This window comes from Mauremys reevesii, linkage group 1 (genome assembly GCF_016161935.1).
Source record: "Mauremys reevesii isolate NIE-2019 linkage group 1, ASM1616193v1, whole genome shotgun sequence".
NCBI lineage: Eukaryota > Metazoa > Chordata > Testudines > Geoemydidae > Mauremys > Mauremys reevesii.
In genome coordinates this window covers 300,098,693-300,121,914 of record NC_052623.1, presented here as the reverse complement: position 1 = coordinate 300,121,914, position 23,222 = coordinate 300,098,693, and the positions used below count along the sequence as shown (strand labels likewise).

The 23,222-nt window shown below is 42.1% G+C and overlaps 1 protein-coding gene across 1 annotated transcript in view; it reads right to left on the bottom strand.

The window, feature by feature from the left end:
- The window catches only part of PPM1H (protein phosphatase, Mg2+/Mn2+ dependent 1H), a 202,388-nt gene that overhangs the window by 58,580 nt on the left and 120,586 nt on the right, over positions 1–23,222 (bottom strand). Inside the window, exon 4 of the mRNA XM_039503148.1 lies at positions 15,000–15,112. Within this exon, the coding sequence (XP_039359082.1) occupies positions 15,000–15,112 (113 nt within the window). The remainder of the gene's footprint in view (positions 1–14,999; positions 15,113–23,222) is intronic.

The window sequence follows — 23,222 nt, the reverse complement described above, 5'->3', positions numbered from 1 at the left end:
TTAAAAATGCATAAAACACTTTTTATATAAAAACGTGAGAGAATGCACGCACAGGGCAGAGTCGTCCCCTTTTAAGAGGAGGCAATCATCTGGGAACTGCCAGGCATCCTTTCTTGTAAAAAACATATAAAAGAGGGAAACTCATGCATTTTAGAGAAAGTCATTGTTGGTTACTCTCATTTAATCATAAAGAGAAAGGAACACTTTAGTGAATAAGGTCAAAAGTGTAATTTCGCTGCTGTCGTGGGTCTGTTGGGAATCTAGTGTTCAAAACAAAAGAGGCATCTCCTACTGTTAAGAGTATTCATGGGATGCCCTGATTCCATTACACAGTTTTTCAGCTGAAAATGATTTGAAACGCAACATTAAACTGCACATTTCTACAATGGAGGATAAAATCTGGTAGAGGTGACAAAGAGAAACCATTTGGAAAACACTTTTTGACAGCGTATATCACTTCCAAGCCACAGGAGGATGTATCCATTTTGTCAAAAGGTGTTGAGCAGTGGGGATTCTGTACATGTGAGGCAGAAGTGTCTGACTTGTCTGAAGAGGTATTAGAAATGTGTCAATGGAAAAGAAAGAGGGATTAGAATGACAGAAAGAATAAGGCAAGGTTTTATTACATTCAAAGGGGAACAAAGAAGTAGATTTTAATTAGTTGTGTCACAAAATAGCTGAGAAAAACATGTAAATCCTGTAACTGTGGAATTGGTCTAATGGGTATTTTTTAATAAAGATCAGAAATCACAACTGCTGGTTTCTGCGATGCTTAAAACAAATCAGCTATATTTATCTTTTAAACAAATTTCTAATAAATAAAAATGCTTAGAAAATGACCAGAATAAAATTGTTTAGATGTTCCTGTATATAAAAGAGAAATATTGTGTAAGAATTTTGATGGGGTTTAAATATATTAAAACACACCACCTTTGTTTCCCTTACTACTAACTAGACTAGTCTGCTTTTAATACGACACAAATTACTTTCTCAGGGTCTTACTTTAGCTGGCTTCTACAAACATCTTGCTGTATCAGCGACATTCATGGAACCATAGCACCAGAACTATAATTTTACAGATTAAGGAGGACCCAGCAGGACACTAAAATAGACCATGGTGTGAAATTTAGTTAGCGGTTAACAAGGATGAGTTCCAGTGGTGACATGTCCATTATCAAAACCCACAGGGGGTGAAATCCTGGTCCCAGTGAAGGCTATAGCAAAACTCCCACAATTCAACAAGAATGTTCAATTTACACTGGAGGCTTCACCCACTCATATCAGACAAGCTTGCAAATGCCTTATCTCTCCTAGATGCCTCCACGAGCATAACATACAATCAACAAAACCCAGAATCAGGAAGGGTCAGAGCAGATGAAATTCTCTGTCTTTCTTTCCACCTACTCTCATTTCACAATCACAATTTCTTTACATTCCTTAGTGGCAGCATCAGACCTAACCCTTGCATATATAATTATTCATATACAGATCACAAATACTGGATAATTTCTCTTTCAACTGAGCAGAAAAGCTTTTCTTTTACTGTAGTTCTCATCGATAGGGAGTACATGCTTCTGGCCCCCTCCATAACCTCTTAGGCTAGCTCCCTATGCCGACTGAAACAGGGAGGTGGAGTGCTCACCAACCAACCAAAGAGGAAGGCAAGATGCACAAGAGCATCTACTATAGATTCCCCTCCTTCCCCCCAATATAGCTGATATTCAGCTATTTCCTTCTGCATTCCCAGGGTCAGAGAGCTGCAGTGAGAAGCTACGTGGCTCTGCCACTGTATGGATTCTGTGAAGGAGGTGAGCTTATAAATCTAGCAGATCTCCCTAAGCACAAGTCTACAACACAATATACAGAATTTTCAGTTTTCATTTTCTTTCAAATTGTATGATTTACTCACATTTTGAATGTTTATTTCACACTCCTTGTAAGTAAGGCACTCTGGACAAAATAATGGTTGCTAATATATTTCAAAGCCTCTATTCTGATGGGTTGATTTTTACAAAAAGATTTACACTACTTTTAATGCAGAATAACAATTCTGTTTGCATAAAGGAGCAGTCCTTGTGCATTTCAACAGGAAGGCTTATTCCTCACTCATACTAACACCTGAGTTAATCGGCTTTCTCACTGCCTCAGAGAATAATGAATATGGATTTTCATACTGAACTCCCCTTGTCAATCAAAACACCAACACCTATCATCATCAGTTAGAGGAGACTCCTAGCTTGGGGGTCCCTCACTCTGCCCTGGTTATTTCTTGTGTGCAGAGGTTACCAAGGTTTAGCAGGAATCTCCAGGAGTTGAAGTTGATGGAATTGAAGGGAAGGTGTCTGGAAAGATACATAGAGTTTGATTATCAACTTCTATACCAGGATTGTATGCAGGTATACAGAATGAACAACACCTATTGACCTCAGCCATAGTTATCTGCACAAACCATATCAACTCTGCAAGTACACTATCCAGCACAGATTGACTTTCACAATTAATAGATGTTTTTAAAATGATTCCAATAGTGAATTTGTCTTCTTCAGGATGAATCTTCTCCAGGCTGGTCTCGCTGGCCTTTTGATTGCAAAAGCTGCTCCCAGGGGGTATACCTATCTCATAGAACTGGAAGGGACCCTGAAAGGTCATCGAGTCCAGCCCCCTGCCTTCACTAGCAGGACCAAGTACTAAACCCTGGGTTTAGCAGGCCAATGCTCAAACCACTGAGCTATCCCTCCCCTCCATTCTTCTGATGGAGTTCATCTCAGCTTGGAAAAGATTGTCCAGATTCAGCTGGACTCCTTGCTTCAGCTTTGATCCTTGTCTAATTTGATTACTTAAAACAAATAGCAGGACCATGGTTTGCCGCTACTTCTTGTGTCCTCATACTGCTTTCCCTCCACACCCATGCAATTGCCGGATCACTTCACTCCACCAGGTCACTGGAAGAGCAGCCACACTCAAGCTGCTGGCATTTCAGGAGATGCTTCATATTTTGAGGCTTTCTGCCACAGGTACTGGGGTCAGTGACATAGTCCCACCTAATCACTGTCTCCCTAGACCAGTCAACTCCAGTGCAGAGTCAATTAAGGCAATGCTAGATAGACCAGGGCTAATCTGTATTGTGTGGAGGGTGCCTGACTTGTGGATGCCAAAGCGCACAGGCTATAGGATTGTTCTCTATTCATTTGCCATAATTGAACCATTGTCTGTTTGGGTGACAATGTTAGGGGCTTAACAGTGGCAAGAAAGCTTTGTTGTAACTTCAGTTGACTCAACATTGGTGTTATGTCATATAGCAGATGTCTTGGATCTGTGCATTGCCTTGTGGATTCGACACTACTAGCAACTTCCTGGAGCATATCAGGAAGAGCATTACCTGCCAGGATGTATAGGCTGTTGACATGGGCAGGCTTAAAGCATCCTGTAACATACTGGCAGACAGCATTAAATACAGGGTCTAGCTTCTTTGAGTGAGAGGATCGTGCCCACACTTCACAGGCAGAGAGCTTAGAAGATTGAATGAATTTAAATACATAGGATGGCTAACAATGGTGCTCTCCTGCATGATATCTGGCATTGTATCAAAGCTGCTTGGTGCAAATAGTGGGAAATGACCCAAATACTCTGAGATTAAAAATATGCCAACAAAGTTGAGTGTATAAACTGTAACTTGAGCTATCGTAACATATGGAACAGAGACTTGACCAGCCACAAGAAAGGAAATCAGTACATCTCCACCACAGAAATGAAGATATTGATATCATCAAATGGTTGGACATTCAATGACACGAAACAAAATGAGGTTGTACGTCATCTAAAGTAGGTTTTTCCTATTGAAGACAAGTTGAGGGAGAGTAGGCTATGTTGCTTGGGGGCATATTGACTGGATACAAGACCACGATATCAGTAGGATGGCTCTTGCAATGATTGTGGACAGAAGACGACCAAGCAGGAGTCCAAAGGCTTGGTAAGTGGACTGGATATCTCAGTGGATCTCAGAGACCGATGTGCATGACAGACTGGCAGATATCATGAGTTTTGGAAGAAAGCTATAAAAATTGCTGACCCTGAATAAGGAAGTGGCAAGAAAGAAGAAGCAGTAGTAAAAGTCAACAACAGTGTTACAGTAATGATACACAACTGTCTCTCTCTGGCACAGAACAGCTTGTTGAGAGATTTGAATATCAAGCCCATGACCTTAAGCATGTTTTATTATTTATTGGGTATGCCGGAGAAATGACAGGAGAACCACAGTGGTATAACCTTATTGCTTTTGTTAGGAGGTGGCCTGCTACATATTGTACCAACTGGCGGTTTTGGGAGAGTTTTGGTTGGTTGGTTTATTTTTTTAGTTCCCAAGACAAGTGCCCTATAGTAATAAGCCTGAATGATCGGATCACTGGGCAAGTCTTTATCTTTCACATTGGTGTATAGTTTCCTGGCCACCTAAAAGTGGAAAAAAGGTGAGGGTTCTTTTTTTTCCTGCTGTCCCTGTTTGGGTATCCAGCATCAAGGAATAATCTAGAAGGATCCCTATGGCTGAAAACTACCTGAAAAAGTTAAGTCTATGTTGGTATAGATCCACCTATGTATAACAACATTTCAAGGCATGATTATAGAATGTGTGGACAGGTTGGACCGGAGGGTACCCTTGCAGACAGACAAGAAAACCTCTCACCTACCTGCAAAGTAAAAGGGGACATTAGAGTCACCACAGATTCCACTAAGTACTGATCCAGTGGGAACAATGCACGGCTTTCTACAACCTCACCTAAACAAGTAATCTCAGCTCATCTCAGTGGAAGTCTCCATTCCTTGGCTATAGCCTGGGCAATATCATCTGCCTGATCTTATGGGAAGAGTTTTCATCTAGGATTCCTGCACATATACGCACTCAGAGTTGATAAGGAACCTCTGTCTCTAATAAAGCTCTAAGAAACTAGACTCAAGGTATTTTAGCTAGAAGCTGATGAGCTGTAACTGCTTAAGTTACCTGAAAAGCCTGTAGACTCCAAGGGCCAGGAAAAGTTGAAAGAGGCTTCCAGCAAAGCAGGGTTCTCAACAGACTTGAGGTACACTCCAAGTGAATCTGGAAAGCTTCCCTCTAAACTCTCTCTCCTACTTGATATGCCTCAGCATTGGTTCTGAAAAGATTAAGGAAGAATCCACAAGAGCCTCCTTTGTGTGATCTGTCAAAAAGACATAGGTGGAAGGATAGTCTTGTGGTTAATGCACTGCATTGGGAGACCTGGATTCAGTTCTCAGCTATGCCACAGACTTTCTGTATGATGTTCACCTCTCTCTGCATCAGTTCTCCAATTAGAAAGTTTTCTCCCCACTTTATTTCTCCCATCATTTGTCTATCTTGTCAGGGCATGGATTCTCTCTCCTACTATGTACATAAACAATGTTAATGCAATGGGAACCCAATCTCAGTTTCTGCTACTGTAATATAAATAAATAGGGAGTGATTCCATTTACAGTGGCTAATGTAGCTAAAAAAAGGGGAAATCCCATGACTGAGAAAGCAAGAAAATGCATGCCTTTTGGGAGCTGGTAACAAGCAGAAAGTGGCTAGCCTATCCCCAGAGGCTACTGCAAAAGTAACATACCCTCCACTTTCACATAACCTGCAATGACAGTAGTTCACATATGAAAGAAGGTAGGACAGTCAGGACTGAAGACCCATTTTACACAAACTACCAAGTATGTAGGGCTGTTTGCAATGCTACAAACACTGTGCTAGAGGGCTATGAACGTAATACAAGTCCTCTCATGGAAATGAATGAGTTTTGGAGAAGAGGTAAGAAGGCTGTTTTGTCTTCAAAGGCATCCATGGGTGGGATGGATTCTAGTCTTCTTTTTCATTCAGTTTTGTCTTGTAAACTTAATTCCTTTCTCTTTAACTCTCCTGACCTGCTGATACAAGCCTCTGTGCCTCTTCGTTGCAAAAAGGAACATTGTAGGCAGTCACTCAGATATAATGCACCAGTCTTCTGAAACTCATTGTCCACTGAGATCAGGAAAGTCTCTGCTTTCTCACCACTAAATGTAAAGGCTTATTTCTTGTCAACTACTTTTATTTACTTTTAAATTAAAGTAATCATTAAAGGAGGATAGCCAATTATGGTATTATTCGAAATCACCTCCAACAGCTTCAACAGGATAAAATGCTGTTCTTTTTAACCTTTCTGCAATTCTAACCTCTCCTTGCACAAAGAGGAGGGAAAACAGGGAGCAACAGTGACTCCCACATGCATACAAGCCAGGCTTCTAAAGCAAGGGAGGCAAAAAGAAAAAAATGGAGGGAATGCAGGATTTGCTTATATGTTCCCAGTGTGAATGACAGTACATTTATTTCCATGACTTTCTGCTGAGTGAAGACAGACTGTTCTGCACACCAGACTATAGCTGGAGGAGAGAGAGAAATTCAAATTTATTTTTAAAGCACCAGCTTTGTTTTAAAAGGGTAGTTTCAAGCCAGTTTGCACTGCACTGACATCACTTGAGCTGGATGGGCTGAAGCTGCTGGTTGCCAACTAGGCAACCGAAGATTTCAATATCTTCAGTGGTCTTTGCACCTCAGTTATGGTCCCAGGAAGTTTCAATAATCTAAAAAGGGCACAGATAGTTTGGCCAAAATAGGACCTACAACTATTTTTAATAATGAACTTAGTGAGAGAACATCCTGAAGATTCTAAAAGGCCATAGATTTTAAAGAAAAGGCATAATCCTGTCACCTAGAAATTTTAAGTTTCTAATTAGAAAAAGGCTTACACAAAATAAACGGCTTAGATCTCTTCTGCTCCCCGTGCAGGAGGACTTAAGTAACAGCATGGGTGCTATTCCAAATGCTCTGTGGATTTTTTTGCTGAGTCAGCACAGTATGTGACCTTGGGCAAGTCAGATAATTTCTCTGAGGCTCAGTCTCCTAACCCGTAAAATAGGGATAATGATACTTCCCTTTTTTTGTAAAGCACTTTGGGATCTATGGACTCTCAGAGTGAAGTATGATTATTATTGCTGATTATTATTATAGTGGTACATAAATAAGAAGATTAAGACCCTCATGCGGACTAATGATTAATGAAAAGGACAAAGTAAATCCAGACTAGCTAATAGGGAATGAAGAAAATCAGAAGAGAAAGATAGTATTTAAGAAACCTGTAAAATAATCTTATTATAAATAGGGCTCTACCAAATTCACGGTCCATTTTGGTCAATTTCAGTTATAGGATTTTAACAATCGTAAACATCAGGATTTCAGGTATTTAAATCTGAAATTTCACTGTGTTGTAATTTTAGGGGTCCTGACCCAAAAATGAGTTGTGGGGGAGTCACAAGGTTATTGTAGTGGAAGTTGTGGTACTGCCGCCCTTACTTCTGCGCTGCTGCTGGAGGCGGTGCTGTCTTCAGAGCTGCGTGGCTAGAGAGCAGTGGCTGCTGGCCGGGAGCCCATCTCTGAAGGCAGAGCTGCCGCCTGCGGCTGCACAGAAGTAAGAGTGGTATGGTATGGTATTGCCACCTTTACTTGTGAACTGCTGCTGGCAGGACACTGCCTTCAGAGCTGGGTGCCTGTTCAGGAGCGGCCACTCTCTGGCTGCCCAGGTCTGAAGGTAGTGCAGAAGTAAGGGTGGCAATAATTGCAACACCCCCCCCCCCCAAAATAACCTTGTGACTTCCCTTGCAACACGCTTTTGGTCAGGCCTTCCAATCTGAGAAACGCTTGACTCCCCTGTGAAATTTATATAGTATAGGGTAAAAGCAAACAAAAGACCAGATTTCAGAGTCCGTGATGCGTTTTTCATGGCTGTGAATTTGGTAGGGTCCTAATTATAAACCTGAAAGAGTAAAACAAAAATAGTACGAGGCTAGGCAAATTGCCTCCCCATGCTTTATTTTTAAATAGGCATATAGATACAAGGAAAAATCATACTGCTAAAACTGTCCTGAGTAGTGCAATCATAGTGCTCCTTCAAGTCTCCCTTTTTTAAAGTTCTGTTTACATTATAGCACTGTGCTTCAGCCAGTGGCCACATGGCTATTTCCCTGCCTCTCTCATCTAGTTTGTACAATCATCAACTCTAAAAGTGAACTCCCCTTATAAGGACTATTAATAGCTAGTGATGAAATGAAAGCAGGTGTGACCCAGAAGGGAAAGGAGAAGAAACTCAGTGAGCTCCAAAGCTGGTATTGGGAGAAGGTAGCTTCAACTTCAACCAATATTCATTATTCATTATTTTATTTTTCTCCTCTTTTGTGAATGGCTAGAAGTGTGGATATGACACACTTATTTTCCAGCTGTGATGAGATTGATTATTCTCAACCCAAATGTGAATACCCTGTGTAAAGCAGTTACCCAGTATGTTACTGTCATCTAACTATCTGAAGTACATTAGAAAAAGGAAGAAACTTTTTCCTGGAAATCTAGGTATGTCCGACATTTTTAAAAGGAGAAAGCTCTCCAAATATAAACGTGGGGGGTGGGGTGAGGAGAAGGGAGCAAAACAAAATATCAATAAGAAAATCTGATTAAGCAGAGTAAAGTCCAATGACCCTCTAATTTGTAAAAGCCTTTGAAATTCTCATCCCTTGCTTTGATCTTTTCTTTTGCACACAAATAAAAGAAGTTCAAGAATCTATTTGCAGATTAGCCAGAGTTTGGGGACTTTGTGGGGAAACCAATCAGCTTGTCTTTTGTTTCTCAATGGAGTGATAAAAGTGCAGCTGTTGAAAGACTTCGTAGCACCACTGTATATAATGCAGCACAAAATGGTGATACTTGCATTCTCTGATAAAATGGACAGATCCATGCTGGGACCACCATGAAAACTAAAGGAACTTTTGTGGCAAAGAGGGCTAATCTCTTCATATCACATAAGAGTCATCGGAATGATACTGGGCAACTGTTACACTGAGTCAGCCATCACTGCACTTGGCTAGTAATCAAAGAACATCTGTCCATTTCCTGGTTAACTATCCCTCTATTACTAGTGCTAAACTACTGACTGACTTAAAAAACAAAACAAAACAGCAACAGATAAACCCAAAGTGAAGACAAAACAAATTTAACAAGACTTATTGTATCATTTTTTAAAAATTAAAAGTTACTTTACCAATACACAATTAAATAATTCTATTTGAATTAAGTGAGCAGTGAAGATTTACTATCTTTTACAAAGCAGCTATTCAGATACTCTGGTCTGGTGACTATAGAATGTGTAAGTCACACTGGTATGCAAAGTGCAGTGTAATAGATTGAGACCAATATAAACTGGAAACTTTATTTATTGAATACAAGACCAATAGTGCTGCAGTCAGCTACCCAGATAACTTTGCATGAATGTTGGTGAATATCCTTCCGGCCAGCACTCATTTCACACAATGTTTGAAGGGAACTAAATAGATGGCTTGACCTTGGGACCTGTACTTTTAAAAGGAAAGCACTGAAAGACTTTCTTTTCATTTTCCCTTCCCCCATGGAGGAGACAGTGTGCCAAGCAGGCTGATGTTTAGCTTAGAGAGAAAGAGACACATTAAAAATCTTTGGCCAAGGTTCAGATATAGATTTTCGCTGTACAAGAAGGTATATTTATGACAGAATCTAAGAATGACCAGGCCCACCAATTAGAGAGCAGAAGTGGCTTTCTGAGTAGTTTATCAGACTGTGAAGATGTCACCTCATTTTTAGTAGGATGCCTATATCATGTTCAGTTACTGTAGAACTGTGACTCCTTGGTTAGCAAAAAATTAATTATATCATTGACATTAGCATTATCTGCTAAGGCCACAACATCATGCTCAATAAAAATACATCACAAAACCTAGAATTAGCACAGTTTCCCTCCCTTCCCTACCCAACTGAAAATGTTCAGCTTGGGTAAGCCTAGTAGTCCATGCAGAAGTGAGAGAGGGCTGTACCAGAGGACTGCCTGCTGGTAATTTAGTAATATGATAATTAAAGTCTTTTCAAGATGTAATTACATATCAACTACAAAGGGACAGCTGCTACACAACAGTGCCAGGGTACATGGCATGAAATGATTAGATTTGAGAAGCTTTAGTGGTTAAACTGAATACCACAGACATAACTCCGAGGTGTAGTTAGCACTGCACACCCCCATTATTATTCAAGTCTCACGCTTAGTCTTTCCTTATTTTCATTGTGATAGTAACAGTTTCCTTCATATACCTTGTTTCTATGATACCAGAGAGCCTTTTAAAACCTACCTTTGTAAACCCCTGCTGTTTTGAAATTGCACTGAATTTCAAGTCTAGGTCTATTTCAGGACAAGAGAGTCATACAAATTAGATCTATCTTGGTACGTATAAACAACGAGGAGTTCTTGTGGCACCTTAGAGACTAACAAATTTATTTGGGCATAAGCTTTCATGGGCCATAACCCACTTCTTGTCATCTGTTGGGAATGGGCCACATCCACCCTAATTGAATTGGTCTCGTTAGCACTGACCCCGCACTTGGTAAGCCAACTCCCATCTTTTCATATGCTGTATATTTATACCTGCTAACTGTATTTTCCACTCCATGCATCTGAAGTGGGTTATAGCCCACGAAAGCTTATGCCCAAATAAATATGTTAGTCTCTAAGGTGCCACAAGGACTCCTCACTGTTTATACTGATAGACTAACAAGGCTACCCCACTGAAACTTGGTATGTATGTGGTTCCTTCTGGAAGTAGTGAGGAATCTCTTTTCTCTTGAGAGAATTACACAATGTAGATGTAGCACCCAGGAAAGAAAAGTCTCCCCCTTACATTTGGTAAGCCTACCCTTTTCGTTTACAATTTCACTGTTCCCCTTTTCATTGCAGTCATTCATACTTGTTCAAAAGGAGTTGCAAAGTGGGTGAAAACAGCAACTATTCTGATTTAGTAGAATTTTGTGCCCACTTTCTACAGGCCAAAATGATCACCAAGGTGTAAGCCAATGGCGAACCAGTATTTTTATTAGCCATGTGACAAATTATGCCCAATTGTCCCTATGTGGATATGCCTGAAGTTCCTGGCAATAGGCAGGCAGACTCTCAGCTGCCGCCATCTTGGTGATTGGCACCTGACTTGAACCTGGTATTCCTACTTCTTCCTTGCAGAGGGTGAGAAGTAGGCATCAGGTGCTTGAGACTCTCAACGCAATCTAGAGATTTTAAAGCAGCAACAAACTTTTCCAGCAAAAACCTTGGAGAACTTTGTTGGAGGTACTTGTTCAGTTGTCAAAGATTTAGAACTGGATGCAGGAGATACCATGCCAGTCAAAGAGCTCTCCCTCTCTAGGTTCTGAAAAGGCCACTAACCATTACTCAGCACAACAAACCTATTGTGAAGGCCCCACTGGCACAGCTACAAGATCCAACTGCCAGAGATTTGAAAAGGCCCTATTCACTCTATGGACCCCTGGGATCCAAGCAGGTAGCATGCACTGATGTATGATTGGCAACAACTCAACTCAGTCCATCAGACCTATGATTGCTATTAGACTCATAGACTTTAATGCTAGAAGGAACAATCATGATAATTTAGTCTGACCTCCTGCACATTGCAGGCCACAGAACTTCAACCACCTACTCCTGTAACAGACCCATAACCTCTGGCTGAGTTACTGAAGCCCTCAAATCCTGATGCGAAGACTTCAAATTACAGAAAATCCACCATTTACGCTAGTTTAAACCAGCAAATGACCCATGCTGCAGAGGAAGGTGAAAACCTTCCAAGGTCTCTGCCAATCTGATCTGGAGGAAAATTCCTTCCCCACTCCAAGTATGGCAAACTGTTAAGACCTCAAAAATGTAAACAAGACTCATTCACCAGACACCTGGGAAAGAATTTTTTGTAGTAACCCAGAACCCTCCCCATCTAGTGTCCCATCTCTGGCCATTGGACATATTTGCTAATAGCAGACATGGATGAATGGGCCATCTGCCATGGTAGCAATCTCACCATACCATCCCTTCCTAAACTTATCAAGCTGAGTCTTTAAAGAAATTAGTTTTTTTGTCCCAAGTACTCCCCTGGGAAGGCTGTTCTAGAACTTCAGTTCTCTGATAGACTTCAAATTAGATGAAGGTTTCTAGCTAAACTTGTTGATGGCCAGTTTACAACCATTTGTTCTTGTGCCAGCATTGATCCTTAATTTAAGTACGTCCTCTTCCTCCCTGGTGTATCTCCCTCTGATGTATTTATAGAGAGTGACCATATCTCCCCTCAGCCTTTATTTTGTTAGGCTAGACAAGCTAAGCTCCTTAAGTCTCCTTTCATATGGCAAGTTCTCCATTTCTATGATTATTCCAGTAGCTCAATTAGTTCCCTCTCTATTCCTATGCTTCCTCTTCTTCTGAGCATGGACTTTGGAGGGATTCCAAGGGCACTCAGATCCATCAGAATTCTCAGTAACTCAACTCAAGTGAATAATCAAAAACCTCACTTCCAAGATTTTGAACCGGAATATCTCATATTGTCCCCTGCTGGATTTGAGGACTTAGGCTTATTCCAGAAGATCCTTTTGGCATTGTGTAACTAACACCCAGAGCACCTCCCACCCCAATAGAACAATTCTACTCAGTTCCAAGAACCACCTAGGCCTCCTTCATAAAGAAGGTTTTGAGGCTGTGGTCTGTTCTCACTCAGGTCTTGATGAGAAAGATACAGAGGCAGTACACTCTGTGATGAGTGCTCTCTTCTTTCCAAACACTTAACGTTTGGGATTGATGGTACAAAATTAAAATCACTGCAGAGCAAAAAACACCTCAAAAAACCTTTAGGGGCAGTCATACAGGGTTTTACCATATCAAGGTACCTGTTCCAGAACAATCTGCGGGGCAGAATAAAAAGCAAAGCCCTCTTCAATAAGATCACATATGACAGTCAATGACTGCTACTCTCTAATCATACTCCTTTAGTCATGCAGAAGGGAGAATTCTATCTGATTGAGTGAGTAGCTGAAGTGACAGAAGCTGACTTCAGGATAGTGTCTTGTGAGCTTTACTAGTGTGATTAAAAAGCGTGCCCTGTGTCTGTAGTCTGCCTAGAGAAATTTAATCCTGGAAGCAAGATCTAAAAGGAGCTAGTGCACAGATTTTAGTTACTATGTTAAGACTGAGGATCCCAGTTGCTCCTAAGTCTGAGCGTGTATTGTGTGAACAGCACTGGGAAGTGCTGAAGATGAGGAGACTTTTGTTCAGATTGTAAAAGACAACACCGTAACTTCTCCCCTAACTTAGCCAGCTCAATGGAAGAGTCAGCAATCCAATTTCCTATCATCTATAGAGCTAGCAGAAACCAGCTGTTCTGAATACAAGGCAAGAGACATAAAGAGTGATGCGGCTAGTATTTCTAAGGACTGTTTAACTCTAGTATCAGTGTGATGTGATGTGTATGTGCATGTCACTTATTTGTTCACCTCAGGGGTGAAAGTAAAGCTGAAGACTTACCAGTACATGGGGGGGGAGAGGGGGCGAGGCAACAATGTTAAAGCCGCGGCAGCGCTTTAAGCAGGGCTGCTGACGGGGGGTGCAAAAGGGGCAGCTGGATACGAGCTGGTATTGGCGGCCACTTTTTACCAGTGTGCTGTACTGGCCTGTACCGGCTTACTGTCACCCCTGGTTCACTTTCACCTTGGCCTGATGCTATGTGTCCAAGGGGGATTTGAGCTTCACATTTTAGTGTCTTTTGTTAACCCATGAAATTAATGAGTAGTTCAAAAGAAAAGTATGCAATACCTTGTTCCTAATTCAATGTGTGTCTACAAACATCAAGAAGAATCAGCACTGGCATGCAGAGAACTGGGATGGTGTGCACAAGAGATTACTCTTGCTAGCTGTGAGAGTTCTGGGCCTGCTGCCCCCTTAAAAATCTAAAGCTTCTGAGCAGCACTACAGCTGTTCTCTCACTATCTTAGTCAATACATGCACACAATGAAATTGTGAAAAATATATACTCACAAGCCTGCGTGTGGACACACAAGTATACAGATACATTTTTCTTCTTTTAATGGTTTTCTGTCTAATATTAGGGCTGCCTACTCCCCTTTTCAGGCTTATGAAGTCTTGCTCCATACCACCCAGAGAACAGCCTTCCCCTCCTCCCTACTTTTCTCAGCTTGTTCTTTCCCAATATGACGGGGCTGCTGCACAAACAGCAAAAAGACAGGAAATCTAGAAGAACAGTCTCTCTCTCTCTCTGGGGGTCGTGTGGGGAGGAAAGAGAGAGTGTTCCAGTATGTTCCTGGTTTTGACTTACTCAGAAGACTGGAAAAACAGCTTTTTCTCTGTGATATTTCCAGTGGCCAACATTTTATAATAATTATCATTATTAAATAAAAGAGGTTATCTAAATGACCCGAACTTCCGAAGAGTCCATCAAGTTTCAATCTGAGCGGTAGGTGAATATCTGAATCAGGATTTATTTATTTAATTCTATCCTAGCCTGTTCATATGCCCAGTTACAAAAGCACTAACCAAATCTGTCATAATTGACTAGCTCTGAACCCATCAAGGATTAGCTAGGAGATCCTCCAAGACTAGGCTGGGGGACAACAGCAACTTCTAGTTCAAACAGTTCTTTCAATTCTCATAAACAAACACAGGACCATTTCAAACAGTGGTTAATAAAAGTCTTCCACTAGAACACACAGTAAATGATTTTTTATTTCACACTGCACAAGAGCCATTGAGTCATTTAGAAACTGTTAATAAGGAACAGCAGAAAATTCAACTTCTCTAAACATCACTCTTATCTGAATAGTGGGCTTATGTTAGTTTTAGTTTCTATTAAATACTTATTGCAACTATAAACTAATAACTATACTTATTGCAACTGTTTCTATTCCATAGAAACAGTAAAGCATATTATTACTGCTCTTATTTGAATTGAGATGCATTCCAATCAAGGAGCAGGGCCTCATTGAGCTACTTTGCAAATTGCCTGTTGCAAAGGAAATTATTATTTTTAGGCAAAAAACCCTAGAGATCCACTTTGCTTACCTACTGTCACCAGCATTTGCCACGTAGAGCTTCCCCAGCATATACACAACAACAAGGGCTGTGCAGCCACCAGATATATTGTAAACACTCCTCTCTCGCTCTATTTGTAAATCCTAAGGAAGACAGAAGAGAGTTTATAAAATAGCTCTGCAATTGGCATTTAGGAAGAGAAGATTTTCATTAAAACCTTACGTATTCATAGTCCTAAACCAAAAGTCCTGTTGAGTTTGTTTACTTGTTGCTGCCACAACTGTATATTCAGGGAAACAAATGGAACATCTAAGAGCAATGTACATAGGGCCCAATCCTGTTTGTTCCATAGATAAAGTAACCTGGCTAATATCGTGCAAGGCACAGCAAAACCAAGTACAGTGCTACCCAAGGAGGCCATCCTCTGACTAATATTTGAATTACACTCTGGTTTCGGTTACATTCACAATTTCTGTTACTGCCTTCAAATCAATGTTGAGGAAGAAAACCCAAAAAATCAAATCTTACAGTCTTTTGTCAGGAGACATACACACATACATATACTAAAAATGCCTGTTTTATATCATCTGTGCCATAGACAAGTTTTAAGTTGATATCCCACCCCCTATGAATTTTTGCATTTTTAGCAAGCTACAGAGTATTTCAAAGGAAGCAGAAATTTTTACCCATCAAAATAATTTCAACCCATAGAGTGGATTTTCAAGGCATTTCCAAGTATGTTAAAACAGTTTTATTCCCTGGCTTTTTATAATGATCCTTTTAAAATCTGAAATCAATGTCTGTTTCCTTACCCATTTTCAGTTTGTCGTGCATATGCTTTGGGACTGTAAGGATGATGGCATTTGTTTTATTTCGTTTTAATAAGATGACTTCAAAAGTATTTGTTATGATGCAAAAGAGGGACTACTACAATGAGCCTGATTTTTCAGAGAGTATGTCTACACTACAAAATTATGTTGACATAAGTTATGTTGATGTACAGACACCACAGTAATTAAAATCACTTTTGCGTGTCCACACTACACTCCTCGTGTCAGCAGTGCACCTCCTCACTTACTTGCATCGATATAAGTGCTGAGAGCAGTGCACCTGTGAATAGCTATCCCACTATGCAACCTGCCACCATCTAGTGCAGGGTGTTTTGGGAAGGGTTTGCAATACCTCATGGGGCAAACAAGTTGCACAGGGGTGCCTGGAAACATGATTTCAACATTCCATAATGCAGTTTTCTCCATCGCATAATGTTTCCCGCCTCTTTTCTAAAGCCCCATAAACCTGTGTGCATGCCATCTGAGTGAGAAGAAGCATGGATCCTGCACAGCTCTTTACTACTGTGAGGACTGTTGCAAGTAAGGGACGTCTGATCCTGCAGTATTTGCAGTGTCGCCAGAGGAGCCATGGAGGACATGATGATTCCTTAGAGGCTAGATTGCTGTGCGACACAGAAAAAAATAATTCAAAGTTGTTGGCTGTGTTCACAGAGCAGCTGAAGATAGTGGAGCACCGGTTCTGGACCTACAAAACAAGCACTGACTGGTGGGACCACATTGTCATGCAGGTTTAGGATGACAAGGAGTGGCTGCAGAACTGTTGGATGTGCAAGGCCACGTTTCCGGATCTGCCTGCCCTCAACAACACCATAACAAGAGCTGCACTGACAGTGGAGAAGCGAGATGGTGATCACTGTGTGGAAGTTTGTAACACCAGATTGCTACCAGTCAGGAATCAACTGGAGTTGAGAAAACCACCGTGAAGGTTGCTGTGATGCAAGTGTCCAGGGCCATTAATCACATCTTGCTACAAAGGACTGACACTCTGGGCAACGTGCAGAACATAGTGAATGGTTTTGCAGTAAAAGGGGGTTCCCGTACTGTGCTGGGGCAGTAGATGGTGCACACATCCCTATTTTGGCACCAGACCACCTTGCCACAGAGTACACCAACAGAAAGGGCTACTTTTGGGTGGTACTGGAAGCAGTGGTGGATCACTGGGGACCTTTTACCTACATCAACGTGGGTTGGTCAGGGAAGGTGCACAGGCCTGTTCAGAAAGTTGCAAGCAGGGACTTTCTTTCCAGACCAGAGGACTAACACTGCGAATATTGAAATGCCAATAGTGATCCCTTACTCCTGTGGCTCATGAAGCCCTGGACAGCTGCAAGGGAGCGCTTCAGCTACAGGCTCAGTGGGTGCCGAATGACAGTTGAATGTGCCTTTGGCTGTTTGAAAAATATCCCAATTGTTATAGCTGGCTGCTGTGTCCTTGTGAAGCAAGGGAAGAGAAGTTTCTGCCTTAGTGAAGTGGCTGTCTGCTGATTTTGAGCAGCCAGATACCAGAGCTATAAGAAGAGCTCAATGTGGAGCTATATGGCTCACGGAGGCTTTGAAATACCATTTTAATAGTGAGCCACAGTAATGTGTGCTGTTTTAACGTGTTCTGCCTTGCATTGCTTTTTGGCACCCCAGTATGAACCTTGTAATGAGTGCCGTGTGTGTGGCACTAGAACATTGCATATGCAGCTATTGCTATTAACTGTGAATGATGTCAGCCCCAACCAGCATATGCTGTAAATTAATAAAGATGACTTACGTTTCCATAAATAGACTTTTATTACAAACCCATGCAAACAGACATGTTTATAATTGAATTAAACTTTATAAATACAGGGGAAAGAACTGTTAAAAGAGAAAGAACAGTCATTTCCATTTCACAAACACGTACACCAACCATGTCTCTCTCAGGTCAGTGCATGTGCTGCTATGACTGCCTGCACTCTCCCCCAGGGGGGAGTGGTAGGCATAGTGCAGTGGCCCTGGACGCCCCATGGAATGCAGTTCTCTATGGGCTGCAGAGGCTGGTGAGCATGGAACTGTTGAACCTGAAGGTCCACAAGAGTCTACAGCATGTCTGTTTGCTGCTTGAAAAGTGCTAGCTGCTAGTGCTAGCTGCTTTCTTTTCCACTCTATCCCCATCCATGCTGTCTGTGAGGGTATCCAAAGCAGCAGAGGCTTGCAGAACCTCTTAGAACATGCCATCCTGCGTCTTCTTCCTTCTCCTTATCTGGCTGTGCCACTCTGCTGGTGCGGATGCAGAGATCCTCAAGGCCACATTTCCCGCTGCAAAAGATATCATGCACAGAGGTACTATTGTGAGTGTATTCACAAGATACATTGAAACTTGGTATACTGCATCCACTCCCTTTTGTCCACACAAATTGTAAGCATTACATTCTCATGTCTCTTTGGGATTCATAAAGCAGAGCGGCAGTCCCAGCGATGGTGAGTACAGCCCAGGAGGGAGAGGGTACGCTGGGAAAATAAGGGGCGGGGATAGTTCACGGGCATGAGTATATGCATATAGGACAACTGAGTTGAATACTGGCACTGTTTTCCACAGGTGGCGAGGATTTTAGCTGAACTTCCACTACTGAGAGTAACAGTGGGTGAAAGGGAACAGCTCCTGCAGGCATCTGGCTGCAGATCGGGGCCATATGCTGCCAGCCTACATGCTGCAATTGTGCCTGCTGAAATAATTGTTGAATGGTTTGGGAAAGTGTCCTTCCACGGCAGGAGAAATAAGGCAGCCCTCCCCAGAAACCTTTGGCAGAGGATTGAAGACTGCCTTCACAAAAGTTTCCTTGAGATCTCTATGAAGGATTCATGGGACAACCCGGTGCACACAAAAACTATTCTGCAGGACCCCCTCAGCAGCTCTACTTCCCCTCTACAGTTAGACAATCTGCTTCTCACTCTACTGGTGATTTCACTACCTCTTCTAGCATAAGTTTAAAAAAAAAAAAAAGAGTAAATGAACGGATGTGTCCTGCAATATCAAATTGTATACTTACCAGAGGTTCCTTCCCTTGTATCAGGCTCACCTGTGCTGGACTGTAGGGACTGCCCAGGAGCCAAAAACAGGTCCTGGCTTGCTGTGCCACTGGATCCCCCCAGTCGCCTGTCCCCCATACTCCTCCTCACTGTTCACAGCTGGGGCCTGTGACTTGGACTTCCTGAAGTATCCATGGTGCTCTTGGAGGTGGGGTGGTGTCTCCACCACGGATGGCATGCAGATTTTTGTAAAAGTAGCAGGTCTGTGGCTCTGCACTGGAACGACTGTTAGCCTCCCTGGCTTTCTGGTACGCCTGTCGCAGCTCCTTGGCTTTCACATGGCACTGCTGTGGGTCGCTCTCATAGCCCTTCTCCCCCATGCCCCGAGTGATCTGCCTGCTAATAATTAGGTTTCTACAGCTGGATTAGAGCTGTGCCTGCACAGCCTCTTCTCCCCACAGATCCACCACCTCCTGTGTACTCATCTGCAGCGTGTAGCCAGCATGGTCAACTGGGCAGTTGCTAGGTGACCTCTCCACGCCAAGCAACCAGGAAATGAAATTTCAAAAATTCATGGGGCTTTAAAGGGGAGAGAAGTGTACCTGTGTACCTGGCCGGTGGGCAGCAGAGTTCAAAACGGTGACCAGAGTGGTCATGCTGAGTCATTGGATGACACTTCCTGGAAGCCACTAAAGTCAATGTACATAATGCAGTGTCTATATTGACGCTGCATTGAGCTAATTACACCAACTTAAGCACTACGCCTCTCACGGAGGTGGAGTTATTAAGTGGGTGCAGCGCGCAAGTTACATCAGTGGGAGCGACATTTTAGTGTAGACACTCAGAGTTAGGTCTATGTAAGCTGCCTTGCATTGACCAGGGCTGAGAATCTGGCCCTTAATAGTTTCATAGATTCCAAGACCAGAAGGGATCACTCTAGACTGACCACCTACATCACAGGCCATAGAATTTCCCTGAATTAATTCCTGTTTGAGAATCTCTTTCAGAAAAATATCCAATGCCTGGGATAGAGAATCTACCACAACTCTTGGTAAATTGTTCCAAGAGTTAATTATCCTCACTGTTAAAAAATGTACATCTTATTTCCCATCTGAATTTGTTTAGCTTCCAGCCATTGAATTGTTATACCTTTCTTTGCTAGACTGAAGAGCCTGTTACCAAATATTTGTTCCCCTTGTAGATAGTTTTAGACGGTGATGAAGTAACTCCATAACCGTCTCTTTGTTAAGCTACATAGAGTGAGCTCGAGTCTATCGCTATAAGGCATGTTTTCTAATCCTTTTATCATTCTCATGGTGGTTCTCTGAACCGCCTCCAATTTATCATCAACGTCCTTCCTGAATTGTGGGCACCCAAACTGGACACGGTATTCCAGCAATGGTTGCACCAGTGCCAAATATGGGAGTTTATATTACCCTACTTATTCCTACTTGATATTCCTGTTTATACATAAACAAAGATTGCATTAGCCCTTTTGGCTACAGCATCACAAAGGGAGCTCATGTCAGCTGATCATCCACCATGATCCTCCAAATCTTTTTTGGAATCACTGCTTCCCAGGATAGAGTCCCCCAGCATGTAAGTATGGCCTGCACTTTAATAACACCACTAATTCTGCAAACAGATACACTGAAAAAAAAAAGATCATTGTTTTTCCCTTACCAGTCTTGACAGTGACTCATATAGCCATCTGTAGATGCAGGGACAACTTCTGTTCAGAGCTGCTCAAGTTTTACTACTGTGACGTGCCAAAGTCACCATGCTTTGTTAAATTAAATGTGACCTCAAATTGTGCCCACATTGCTGGATAAGGTATTTATATGTTATGAAAGAAAGGGCATTCCTGCACTGCAACAATGTATGCAAGGAAAATTAAGCCACTGTTGCCACTTTTATTTCCTCTCATAGTGGAAGTAAATTTTCCCTATGGTATCTGAAGATTTTGCTGTGTAGCTCCCATTAATTTGATGAACATGTCTGATAGCTAAGTCTCTGTATATGACTTGGAAAATCTTTGTCACAGTATGTAAGTTGCAATGACAGAGTATAGAATTCTCAACTGCTCAGTGTCTCTGAAGCACCGTACAGGGATTCATTTTGGGTAAAGCCCCTGGGGCATGAGACTTTCCAGATTCTCTATCTACAGTAACTGACTTCCATGAAAACTTGCACATCTCAATAACTCTCATTTCCAACTGTGACAAGGTGAATCTTTCAGTGAATTTTTGCAACCACCTCACAGCGAGCAAGCAGCCTGCATCCCTGAGAGCCAAGCAATATTGTAATGGGACAAATCTCAAGTCTTCTCTGCCTGAATTTCACCCAGTGCCATTCCCTGATATGCTCAGGTGTTGGGAGAACTTTATGCTCCAGTCTAAGAATTGGATCTATGTTCTTCCTGGCTGGTGAAGGCCAGTGGGGAAATATCGGTTGTAAAAGATTGCCACCTCCGCCCTTACAGAGAGCTGGCAGCCAACTGCTCTTAAGAAAGCATTCTGCAGCCTCAGCTGTCACTTGAGGTTGAGATCATAAACCTTTCTGGCCATTGTTCCACCTTCCATTCTTCAGATTGCTGAGAAGGTTCTGGTGAGATAACCCTCACAGTGTCTGTTATCCTTGATCCGTGTCAAGCCAAATACAGACTGGGTTTGGCACAGACTGTATTGGTTACACTGGATGATCTCTTCCTGACAGTGGATGAAGATCAGGTATCGAAGTTCAAATGATGCTGATCAGCTGCCTTTGATACCATCAACCATGATATGTTGCTTGGCTTGCTTGTGCCACCTAGTGGGGAATAGATGGAGCTGCTCTTAGATGACTTTTCCCTTGGAGTGGCCACAGAGGGTAACTGGTGCTCTACCCTAAGGGCTCTCATTTGAGGTACAGCAGGGTTCAGGTTTTTTTACCCCTCTCATTCAACGTATCTATGATGCAGCATGTGTCGCAGTGCCTTCAGTACACTTTTCACATCATACAAGCCTGACTCAGTTCTTGGCTGAACTTGGGACACTAATGTGGGCAAGCTGGCTAAGGTTCAGTCCAGACAATATGGAGGCGATGGTAGATTAGGGAAAGCATCACCAGAACATGACAGACTGTATTGGCATCTTTCAGTAGTATCCATCTGCTATTTACTGCCCGACTTCACAACGTCAGCGTGATGTTAGATCACTATTTGCTTTTAGAGGATTAAAATTACAGCACTCGGCAAGAGAGCTGTTTAATTCCACAAGGTTGTGACCTCATCTCTTGGATATGGACGTTTTCCATGTTTTGCCACTTTAACGTCTGCACTGTCCACAAGGCCGTACCTAAAATCCCTTTGGAAACTAAAGCTGGTGCAGTAGGCTGCTGTCTACTTGTTAACAGAGTATCATACTAGAAGCACATGCCATCAGTGCTTCATGAACTAGCCTGCCTGCCTATTGGTTTCCAGCTGGAGTTTCACATTGGTTTTAGTCATGATCAGAAATGTTACTGTTGAAATTAGATGCTCAAGCTGAAGTCATCTCTGCTTAAAAAAGAGGGAGAGGAACTTCTGGCAGACACTTTCCATTAGGGCTCCTCAGCTCCGGACCTCATTGTCATTTTGCTCCAAAACAGTCCATATCTGTTAATCTCCAGAACACACTCCAGAACAATCTCCAGAACACACTGCAAAGCCCATTTATCTGTTCAGGGTTTTGTGGGAGGGCTAAGGAGAGGGGTGGGATAAGGATCATTCTAGGGTGGGGTACACCTGAATTTTCACATTGACATCCTAGGCAGCTGGTGCTTCTCTTGTGTGGGGGGTTTGCTATGTTTGTACAGATTTGGAATTTAAAGTGTTTAAACCTCCAGAGCCTGGGATAACCATCTGTTTTTGTATTTAAATCAAAACTTAAAAATTTTTTAAAAAAATTGATTTTTGTTTGTAGTATGGATGCAACAAAACAGTTGTAAGAATCATCATAGGGATGCTGTTTACAGCTTCGGTTGCATTGTCCTGACCACAGTGCTACAGGAAAAACTGTTAGAATACAGACTCACTTAGCCAAGCCAGACAACCTTGAGCTAATCCTGTCAGAGTTGTAGTGTAGCTGGGTAACAGTATAAGACCACTGAATGGGTATTTGTTCATTCATTGCCGTGGCCTATCCAATGGGCCTCGCAGTTCCAAACAAGGGAAGGCCAAGCAATGCTAATCATGGCTTCCAAAAGAACAAGCAATCTTTCCTCTTTGTGCAACAACTCTGTCCTGAGCAGAAGTTTAAAACAGAGTAGCAATACCTATTCCTTCCTCCCTCCCCCCACCCAACTTGAGATCCATTAGTAAGACTCACAAGTAGGGCTTGTAAATAAGTTTGATCTTGACCCAATTATACATGGTTATAAACATCAC